We start from the raw sequence: 10,442 nt of genomic DNA, 5'->3' as shown, positions 1-10,442 counted from the left end.
TACTTATAAATTCTAGAATCTACCCAGCAGACCAGATAGTTCAAAACTGCCAATCTGACCTACTCACCTGTTTTCAGTCTCCGATCAGGCTGCTCTGCAACTGTCTCTGAGAGCCAGAGCCCTTTGCTGTCAGCCCGCTAATCTCCCCACGCCAGCCATGCTCTTTACTGGCCCCAAGCCCGCTCCTCAGGATCCTCACACATTCTGTTCCCAGACACTTCCCCTGTAGGTTCCTGGCAGCACAAAGGCCGCCTGGATCTTCCACATTTCCCTATTGGGCCAACATTCACTGTGACAGCACACAAATGCCACTCTACACACATGGATCCCTTTTATGCCCCTTCCCCACGGCACTCAGGTGGCCTTCAGAGGCTGGGGCAGGCTACAGGGGTGAGACAGCACATAGCAGCATAGAAACAGGAGCTTTATTCTCTAATGTGCATACAGCAAATTCCTTATACAATCAAGGAAATGGTTTCTCTTTCAGGCATCTGACTCTTTTATCAAAAGAAAATCCATCTTACTTAGTCCCACCCTGGGCAGAAGCTGCCCTGAGCAGTGTTTGGACCCAAAGCAAAAGGCAATGGGAAGTGCAGGCACACTCCATGGAACCCCCACAATGCACACACGCCCTCGGCCGTTGGGACAGCTGCGAGGAGGGCAGCATAGAGCAGCACTCCAAGACACCCACATCTCCCCACAGACAGTCACAGCCGGGCTAGGAAGACCAGGAGGGACCAACCAACAGGGTGTGGCCAGGGCCTGCCAGTCAGCAGCTCAGTGATCAGCATCCATGGCGTCCAAGTATTTGGCTTCAATGATTAGGGGCAGCAGTTTGTAGCTGAGGAGGGGAGGGAGTAGGCAGAAAGATGAAGATTGAATCAGGGAGAAGGCAGAGGGCCCCGTCTTAGCAGCCCCACTCTTCCACCCAGCTGGTCCCACTTGCCCTCTGCCCATCCTCCCGTACCGGATGGGGATCATGGTAATCATGATGAGGGGGAAGATCATCTTCATGTAAGGCAGGGGGCTCATGCCAAAGGCACAGAGCAGCAGCAGCTGCAGGACCTGCAGGCCCGTGAAGTAGTGTATCTTCCTCTGAGGCACCTTCCTGATATAATGGGTGGGTGGGTATGAGGCCTGTGGGTGGTAGGGAACCAGGTGTGGAGAGGTCTGATGTTGCTGTATCTCCCACCCACATCCCTCGCTCAGGGCCAGATGCTCACCTGGTCCTTGAGCAGTAGGACCAAACGCTCAAAGAGCTGGTTGGCGTCGATGGAGGTGAGGGCAATGTAGAGGAAGAGGCCGTAGAGCACAGGCTTAGGGATCCACTGCAGCGGGATGGGCAGCAGCAGGAGGGAGAGGCCCACCAGGATGCTGGCGCCCAGGCTGGTCAGCCGCGTCTCCTTAACATTCATGATCCTGTGTGGGCCCAGAGCACCGCATCACCTCCAGCCCCAGTCCAAGGCCCCACCTTGGGTCACTTGTGGCTCTCAGGGCCACATCCCTCCCACGGCTATCCACCTTAGGGCCCATGTGATTCTTGCCTCAGGCCTCAAGAGGCCACTGTCACACTCACGTCTCATAGACATGCCCACTCTCCACACGCTGCTCCACCAGAGCCAGTGCCCGCACGTGCAATGGGGAGTGGGGGTAGGCAGCGTGGATCCAGGGCATCCCAAACAGAGACAGCCCTGTGTTGATGATGGCGATGAGCAGGAGGTCCCAGTGGTAAGCTGTGCCCTTCATTAGCCTGCAGCAGAAAGGCAGGAACATGTATCGGATAGAGCCCCTGTTGGCTCCTTGGAGGGGGGCACCCTGCTCAGCCCTCCCTTCCCAGTCCTTTGAACCTGTTCTCTGGTGCGTTAGCTAAGGCAGCCACCAGGTTCTGCTCGATGAAGAAGAGCATAGAGAGCAGGAAGCCGAGGCCCATGGCACTGCAGATGGCTCCGAGGGACTGCGAGTGCATCTCAGCCATCTTAAACAGGCTCTCACGGGGGTTGTAGCGGAACTTGCTCACTGCAGCAAGATATAGACCCTGCTCCAGCCTACAACTCCACGGAGGCACCCCACCCCACCCCACCCGCATGCCGGTCCCGTCCCAACTCACTCTTAATTTTCTTGAAGCCATAGGAGCCAATGAGGGAGAAGGTGAGCACAGCGATGGGCAGGGCACAGTCGGACAAGATCTCCCGCATGTGGGGGTGCAGGTAGGGGCTGGGGACAGAGGAGGGTGTATCAGCCTGGTCCAGGGGCTGTGTCTCCTTCCCCTTACCTCTAGGCCCCCCTCACCTCTTCTTGAGCTGGTAGAGGGTGTGGCCCAGCCAGAGCGTGCCCAGCATGATGAGGAGGCTGAGCACGGCGGTGTCCCGGTGCGGTTGCTCAGTTAATTGGCTGCTCTCTGGGTTCAGGCTGGTGTTGAGGGCAGTGTGGAAGCTGGTGTTGAGGCTGGTGCCTAGGTCCAGCAGGCTAACCAGGGAATTGTGACCTAAGTTGCGATTCCCATGTTGGTCGCCATGGTAGTACTTCTGGAAGACTATGGATATAGGCCAAAAGGCCTCAGCCATCTGGGTTCTGGGAGATGGGGGCCCAGCTTCCTCCTAGATGTGGGATGGAGGGGCCTTGAAGGGAGAAGGGGCATCTGGGAGGAGTGAGGGGAAGCTGGCCCCATCGACTTGCCCATCCACCCACTACTCCCACCCTTTGCCGCTGTCCCTCTGCCCTGTCTGATCGTGCATCTCGCATGGCCCAGTGCTCTGACCCTGCCTGGAGCAGCCCTGTCACCCCCCAGCACATGAGGCTGCTGCTCCCCAGAGCACCCTGGAGCACGAGAACAACCTTAGCTTGCATGCTGCTTGACTGCCCTGGCCACAGCCTACAATCCCCCATCTTAACTCAGATCCCTCTGCAGCAAGTGGCCTTTAGGTAAATACTCACTTTTGATCATGCCCTTGACAGCATCCAGCACAAATGTGATGGAAATGAACATGGCAATGATATCTTCTGTTGACCTGCCAGGGGATGATATGCCTCATAAGATGGGGGTAAGCTGTGGGGGAAAGTTTCCCTGAGCCTCAGTATGACCCCCCCCCCCCCACCTCCTACTGCCATGAAGTGGACCAGTTCCAGGCTTTTCTCCTTGGGGGAGCCCCCTCCCCTCTAGGGTTATAGGACCTCAGAGGCTGACATTGGCTGACCAGATCCCTGGCCTTGGTCTCCCTCGAGTTCCAAGGCCCCAGCAGTTCAGGGAAGACCCTGTCACCTCTTGAAAAGACTCATGATCAGGCTGAGGTTGAAGAGGGCATAAACTGCAAGGAAGAAACTGTTCCACAGGCCTATCCATGCATAGAAGGTGTTGAAGTCCAGACTGTAGTCATCACAGATGCCACGGATCACTGCAGGCAGCAGGACAGGGGTGGGCGGTCAGGACTTGGCCAGGGCCAGGGACCACGGGCACCATCTCCCTACCACAACTCTCACTGCACCGTGAGTGTAGAGGGCCAGAGGCGCCGTTGTCAGCAGCACCACCAACGGCTGCCCAGAGAAGAGCGCATACAGGAGGCCGCCAATGCTCTGCCCAGCCATGCTCTTCTGCACACCTGAGGAAGTGGAGTGGTCAGGCGGGCACCACACCCAGGCCCTCCCTCCCAGCACTCCCCACTGACCTCCGGTCCCTTACCGATGGCCCCTTTGGTGTTCTCATCGTTGAGGGTCCCAAAAGCGATCGTGGGCAGGAGGCAGGCGAAGTAGAGGAACAGGGTGGTGGTGATGTACTTGCCCACAGTCCTGTTTTTCCCGATAATGCCTAGGACAGGACAGAGAGTGTTGGGGATGCTGGACAGGTATATGTGTTGTCCTATGGTCTGAGCCACACAGGCCAAGCTTCAGGGGACTGCAGAGCACATACCATCAGTGAAGTCCAGCGAGTACACGGCGAACCTGCGGGCGAGGTCCTCACGGATGCCCTTCCCCACAGGGAAGAAATCGTTGTGCTGCAGGGGCTATAGCAGGGTGCCTGTTAGCTCTGCGCCCATGCTCTGCACCCCCCACCCAGGCCCACCTTGACCCCGTACATGCTGGGATTTCTGGAAGCTGGAGTTTCTGCTGTAGCTCAATGCAGTGGGGCCTGGACCCTGGCCCATCATGGTGAGCAGTTGTCTCTGATGTACTAGGGCCTCCTTGAATTCTTCCTCTGTGCGGGTCTTCAGGAGTTTCTGGCGGAAAGTGATGTCCAAGAACATGGTGGCAAAGGTGCGCCCCACCTCCGTCGCAGTCTTGGTGCTTTTCTGGGGGTGGGAAATGGGGGAATCACATCTGCAAGTCATTGTCAGCCAACTAGAAGGGTTAGGTTGGGGCAGCCAAAGAAAGGCCCCTGTTTGAATAATTTTTAAAACTATCTCTTTTCAGTCAGGAAGGAAATACAACCTTTTGGGCAATCTCTGGAGAAAGTCAGGGCTTGATGAGGACCTAGCAAGATGCTACAGAGAAACCCAGGAGGGCCGAGATGAAGGGACAGGGTGGAATGAGACCTTCAGATGCTAGGACTGTGGGGTACTCCAGCACATGGAAGAGATGCCCCCAAGAAGATAGCCAGGTAGCCTGGAACCTTCCTCCCAAGAAAGGCATCCACCCCAAGACCCCTCCTCACCATCTTGGGTGGGGCCAGCACCAGGACGACGAACCGCACCTCACAGGAATTTTCCCCCCAGTTCTGCGGGCGAACCAGGCGGCTGATGCACACGTGCCGCCTATGTAGGGACTTGGAGGTGCAGCTGGCAGGGACAGGGGAGGGCACACAGTTGCCACTGCTGGTCGGGGGATCCCACCCAGAGTACCTAACTTGGACCCCCAGTGACTTCCGTTAGGGATAAAAATGATGACCAAATGGGATGGGAATGCTCACACCCTCTCCCCCTAAACTGGGTTGGCCAGCCTCTACAGGGACATGGGATACCTGGCTCCACGGTGATATGTAGGGAGGCCCAATGTGGCGGCCTGGCAACTCACATGATGCAGAGCCATGACTGCTGGTATTGTACCCCTGTGACCGTGGAAGTGACTCCCTGGATGATATCTGACAGCAGGTGAACTGAGGACAGGGTGTAGGGGGATAGGAGGTCAGCTGGCCCACCTCCCTGACCTCCCTGCCAAGGATGGGAGATGGGCCTTACCTTTACCCTCCATGGGAGCCCCAGCATCAGTGAAGAGCATGGCCATGAGCATGTCCAAGTTGCAGTCCGGCTCAATGGTGTGGGGGTTGTAGACTATGCGGAGCACCATGGCCCGTAGCACGTCATCCAGCGAGGTGGCTGTCTCGTTCAGGATGATGCTGGCCCGTGCCAGGAAGCCATCTAGGTCTCGGTGCGCTCGGATCTCTTCCTCGAAGTTCTTTAACTTCAGGTACTGTGGGGACCCCACGCAGGCCCATGAGTGAGACCTGCCGCACTACCTGGCCTCTCCTCCATGGGGGCCCCTCCCTGGCTGCCCTTTCCCGCCAGGACCAACAGCCCCTTCCAGAAGGGAAGGCCCTACCAGATGAGCTCTGGGCTAGTGTGAGTTCCCTGTGTAGTGCGAGAGGGGAGCAGCGTGAGCTATCTCAGGGGAGCAGCCACCTCCAGCCCAGGACCCAGTGTCTCCTGTCCTGCAGATGGGCCACTCACCTTGCGAGAGGTGTGGAGAAGCCCACAGCCACCAGGCAAGTCACTCTCTGCTAGAAAAAAGAGAGATGGCTCATGGCACCAACCCACCTCTTCGGGTCTCTCTCGGTGGACTGGAGCCTACCTGCCCAGTCTCCAGTCCCCTGCCCTCCCCGCAGTCTATCCCTGCTACAACCACCATACCAGCCTGGGTGGGCTGCACCTCGAGGTTGACGTTGACAAAGAAACGGATGCTCTCGCCAGACACAATGGAGGAGTTGACGGTGTTGAAGGCCTCTTCTGCCAGGCTCTCCTCATGGGTTTCAGAGGCATCATCTGTGTCACACTTGAGGTAGCCTGGAGACCCAACCACCACCGAGAAAAAGACACCCCAAGAGGGCCTGGCCGTCAGCGCTACACCCCAAAAGGGACTTCACGACCAAGGAGCTGTTGTCCTGGGCTGTCCCACTTGGTGCACTCTCAGTGAGTGGTCGGGGAGGCCTCGCGTAGGCCAGGAAGGCAGCCTCAGGCCCAAGTGGATAGAGTGTATAGTCTTGGCCCCACCCCCCTGAGTATGGCAGATGGCTGACAGCCCCACCCAACAACCTTCAACCAACTTTTTTCAGTTACAGGAACCAGGGCCTTGCACTGTTCTGACCCATATCCTTCAACCAGAAAAAAAAAAAAGTTCATTCTACAAACTTTGAGCCAGGAACATGGTGTAATGACACAGTTATGACTGCCTAACCCCTGCCCTCCTAGAACCTACAGGTTACAGGACCCAGACCTGCCTGGCTACCCAGATGGGATCCAAGGGAAGCCAGAGCCACTGCAGTATCCAGACCCCTCCTTCCCCACGTCATTGGAACAGGGTCTTAAGGCACCTCCTCCCAGGTAGGGCCTGGGGGCAAACATCAAGGCTGAGACCTAGTCCAGACAACATACAAGACCCAGGAAGCAGGAGAGCCTGAGAAACAGAGCCGAGGACTGACCGGGGATGGGACTTGCAGAAGAGGCCTCATCTCAGCCTCATCCCATGGTGGGAGAGGGGCATGCTGTGGCACCTTGGGACTCCCAGAGCACAGAACCCTTGGTCTGCCTCTCAGTTACTGCAACTGCCCCACAGCACTGGCTCCCTCCTATGAGAAGGTTTCCTGGTGAGGTGCAAATGTCGTCTTCCACAAGCCCTGCTGGGGCTCCCCACAGCCTCTGGGATCGCCGTCTGAGACAGACCTGCTACCCATGTCCTGACCCCTGGCCCTTCAGATCCAATCCCACTCCCCACCTCGATCTCTCACGCCTCAGGCCAGTTGGCCAGCACCCAGCCATGCCAGCTCCTGCCCTCTGAGTAGAAGGTCCAGAGAGCCTTCTTCAAGGCTCACAGAACCCTTCTCTGGCAAGTCCTAGGGCGCTGCCTCACTCTTGGCCCAGCTGGCACCTCTTACTGACTATGGGTCCCTTTTGGCTCACCACTTGTGGGTGATCCCAGGAAAAGGACCCTGTGGCTCAGACCCTACAAACCTAACACCTGTGCAGGGACAGGGCAGGGTCAGCAGCACACCTACACCTGCCAGGCAGTGCTGGTTTCCTCTGCACAACCCAGGCCCTGTCCCCCATGTCCTGTGCTGAGCCTGGACAGCAGGTGCTAGGCTTCCCCTGTCAAGGCCCCCATGGACTGGTGAACCGTAGCCTGAGGTCTGCTCTGCACCTAGATCCCAGAGCAAAGCTATTAGGTCAAAAGGTGTCCTTCTAAAAAAAAAAAGTGTCCTTCTGACTTTTATCATGGAGCTCATGTCCACGAAAAACTCATTCCTCCCCAATGCCAAGCTTCCTTTGCTTTGACAACCTGGTTCTCAGCCCCAACCTGCCCCAGCTCCCCCTGTCACCCAAAGCATCCATTATTCCCGTGCTGTCCCTCACACTGCCCCCTTCTCCCCAGGACCTCCCCAGCTGACACTACCAGGTCCCTGCAAAGCTCCTTCCTCCATCCTTAGCCCAGCCACATGCCTAACTCGCCTGCTAGCAGCCTGGCACATGAGGTTGTCATGCCCCATGGATCCTTGGTAAGAGCACATCACCAGTCTGTCCAAGCACTGTCCCACTAGACACCTCTCTGATGGCCCTGCCAGTTCCCGGGTCTGGGCACAGGAGAGGCAGCACAGAGCCATCCCGGAGACACGGGGACGGGAAAGTTAGACCGGAGCTAGCAGGGAACACAGAAGCAGAGTCACATCTCTTTAGAGGGACGATGGCAGGCTCTCCCTCACAGGGCTGGGCAGGGACTGAGGAATGTAAGCATCTAAGTCCTTGGCCTAAGGCTGGTTAGATAACCAGAGCCTTGTAAACGCGAACCACGGGATGTCACTGGATGGCCTGTATAGCCCAGGAGAGAGAGCAGCCTGCCCTCCCAGGACACAGCACCACCAGAGACCTGTCCCTGTCCAGGCGGTTTCAGCTGCCTCTCTAACCACACCACAGACTCCTTCAGGGCAGAGTCCAAAGGCATCCCAGCACCAGTAAAGGACCACAGACAGGTGGCCCATGCCATGGCACCCAGGCAGTTGGACTAGCACTCCCAGATACTTTGGATCAAGGAGTTCTCTCTAGGCACCCACCCGTCCCTGAGTGTACTCACCCGCATCCTCAAGGTATTCATTCTGCGACATGATGGAAGAGTTTTCTGCAAGGAAAGCCAAGAACTGCTGTTACCAGCCCCAACAACCGGCTGTGGCCAGTCCCCAGTGCCCATCTGCTCTCCACCCCACACCAACCCTGCTGAGTTCTTCTTACCTTCCCAGGGACCCAACCCCCGCCAACCTCAGAGAGAAAAGGGAGCAGAGGACAGACATAGGAGGGAGGGGCCCGAGGAAGTCACGCCAGTGATTCTTTAACGCATCTGCTAGGGACTGCCCAGGTGAGGAGGCAGGGATGTTCTCAGCATGTTTCCTCCAAGAGTAATTGACAGTACCCAGTGAGGCAGGGAAGGATTCACTGGTTGCAGAATCCCTCAGCCTCCTGGACTGGTGGAGGGAGGGCCTGAGCTGGCGAGAGGAGGAATCCTCCACCCTCACTGAATTATCCGGCCCACTTCTTTGGCTCTTCCTTCGCTGCCAAGCCCAATACTTGGGGTCGAGCTCTGCTGCGGGCATACTGCTCTTCTTGGACTCTTTCTCCTGGGCCGGGAAGCCCCCCACCCCCCTCCCGGCCATCAGCACCCATCACACGTGCAGCCCCCAACTTCACGCGCCCGAGCCACAGGAAACCGAAGGGGCAACGGCCTCCTTCCCCGGCGCCGCCACCCACGTCCCGGGCCCCCTGGGAGGCGGAGCCGTTGGTCCTCTAGGGGGATGGAAGGGGGCGCTGTGCGCGCTCCTCACGCCGGGCCCCGGATGGTCGCGGGTGTTCGCGCCGCGCTGTGCGAGGAAGGAAGCCACAGAAAGGATCGCGTGCCCGAGAGGAAAGCGCCTCTAGGCTCGGAGACGCTGGGCGCCGGGGGTAGGAGGCGGGATGCCCACAGGCAAGCAGGGCGCGAACGGGGCTGCGGAAGGTGGCGGTGGTGCACACCCTACTCCCACCCCGGGCGCCCACGTGCGAATAAACGTCGTACAAACCCCAGGTGTCCGAGTCCCGTCGGTCGGAGGCCCAGGGACCATCACCAATAGGCAGACCCGCGCGGAACGTAAAGTGAGGCCTTCGGGGGCAGCAGCGTGCCGAAAGCCCGGCGCCCGGGTGCGAGGGACCCCCAGCTCTGCCCCGCCCGCTTCCAAGCCCCCCCGCCCTCCACGGGCCACGTCCTTTATTCCAAAATTTAAGAATCTCCAGAGGGCGGTGCAGAGCATTAATTCAGAGCTCAGCGTCTACCCTGGGCCTCTCTCCACCACCTCTCTACCCTCCAGGCCACTCACCCCCGGGCTCTCCCCCCGGCTGGAAAGCCCCCACGACCCTGACGCCCACGATGCCCCAGGGCCCTTGCAGGGGCGGCACCCGCGATGCCCCAGGGCCCCGACGGCCCCGAGTCCCGCCTCGCACGCCTTCGCTGCGGAGAGCGGACGGGCTCGCCGTCGTGCCCGCCGGCTCCGGCACCGGCACCCACCGCAAGGCTGGAAATGGAGCACACGCCTGGCGGCCACGGCGACGGTCCGGGCGATCGGCTGCCGGACGGCTGCACACCCGCACGCACACCCGGGATCCTTACCCCGGGCTCCGGCACCCCAAACTTGGCGTCTCGGGCGGGACACCGGAGGGAGCTGGGGGCACACCCCCGCGTCGCGCCTGGGTCCTAATGCCGCTCAGACGCCCCGCCCCGGTGCGGGAGGCCGTGCGGCCCGGGACTGGGTCCCGTCCGCCCGCCCCGCTCCCTCACCCGCGCCCTCTCAGCTCCGGACCGGCTCCTCCCCGAAGCGCGTGGCGACTAAGCCAGACGTGTAGACGCGGCTTCTGCGAGCCCGCGCGCCCGCCCAGGCCTCTCCGAAGAAACGGGTTGGGCCCAGGGACCCACGGAGTCCAGCCTCTGCAGCAGGTCGGGGAAGGGTTTCCTCCGCACCGGCTTTAAGCGTGCCGCTGGCCGCCGCCCCCTCTTCTCGGCAGGGGGCCTCCGCTGGGCCCGGCCCGCCGCCGGCTCCGCCCCCTCCATTCTGCCCAGTTGCTCGGGCGGTAAACCTTCCTCCTCCTCCTCCTCCTCCTCCTCCTCCTCCAGGAAGCGCGCCTGGACTAACTAGACGGGCGGACGCGCCTTCGCTGGGCTACGTCCAGGCCCGCGGAGCCGGCTGCCCTCCCTTCTCTGCGGCGTCGGGTTTGCTCGCAGGGCGC

The 10,442-nt window shown here is 59.6% G+C and overlaps 1 protein-coding gene across 12 annotated transcripts; it reads right to left on the bottom strand.

The window, feature by feature from the left end:
* Window positions 1-416: 416 nt before the first annotated feature.
* SLC4A11 (solute carrier family 4 member 11) lies at window positions 417-10,195 on the bottom strand. 12 transcript variants are annotated; one of them, XM_079784773.1, is made up of 20 exons: window positions 8,602-9,689; window positions 8,269-8,313; window positions 5,838-5,990; window positions 5,658-5,707; window positions 5,169-5,400; window positions 5,005-5,086; window positions 4,646-4,769; window positions 4,071-4,283; window positions 3,905-3,998; window positions 3,677-3,802; window positions 3,483-3,596; window positions 3,260-3,392; window positions 2,935-3,008; window positions 2,290-2,533; window positions 2,108-2,214; window positions 1,848-2,016; window positions 1,577-1,750; window positions 1,224-1,419; window positions 968-1,137; window positions 417-841 (listed from the first exon to the last, which is right to left on the bottom strand). In XM_079784773.1, exons 1-20 carry the CDS (start codon window positions 8,840-8,842, stop codon window positions 778-780), a joined length of 2,805 nt encoding a protein of 934 aa, XP_079640899.1. In that variant the 5' UTR covers window positions 8,843-9,689; the 3' UTR covers window positions 417-777. The 12 variants fall into 12 exon arrangements, with proteins under 12 accessions (XP_079640899.1, XP_079640903.1, XP_079640901.1 ...); XM_079784777.1 differs by lacking the exon at window positions 8,602-9,689 and adding an exon at window positions 9,829-10,195 and having other exon boundaries at window positions 418-841; window positions 968-1,108; XM_079784775.1 differs by lacking the exon at window positions 8,602-9,689 and adding an exon at window positions 9,727-10,194 and having other exon boundaries at window positions 421-841.
* Window positions 10,196-10,442: the final 247 nt, after the last annotated feature.

The sequence above is a fragment of the Cnephaeus nilssonii genome (assembly GCF_951640355.1).
Source record: "Cnephaeus nilssonii genome assembly, chromosome: 11".
Taxonomy (NCBI): domain Eukaryota; kingdom Metazoa; phylum Chordata; class Mammalia; order Chiroptera; family Vespertilionidae; genus Cnephaeus; species Cnephaeus nilssonii.
This window is presented reverse-complemented; position numbering and strand designations above follow the sequence as displayed.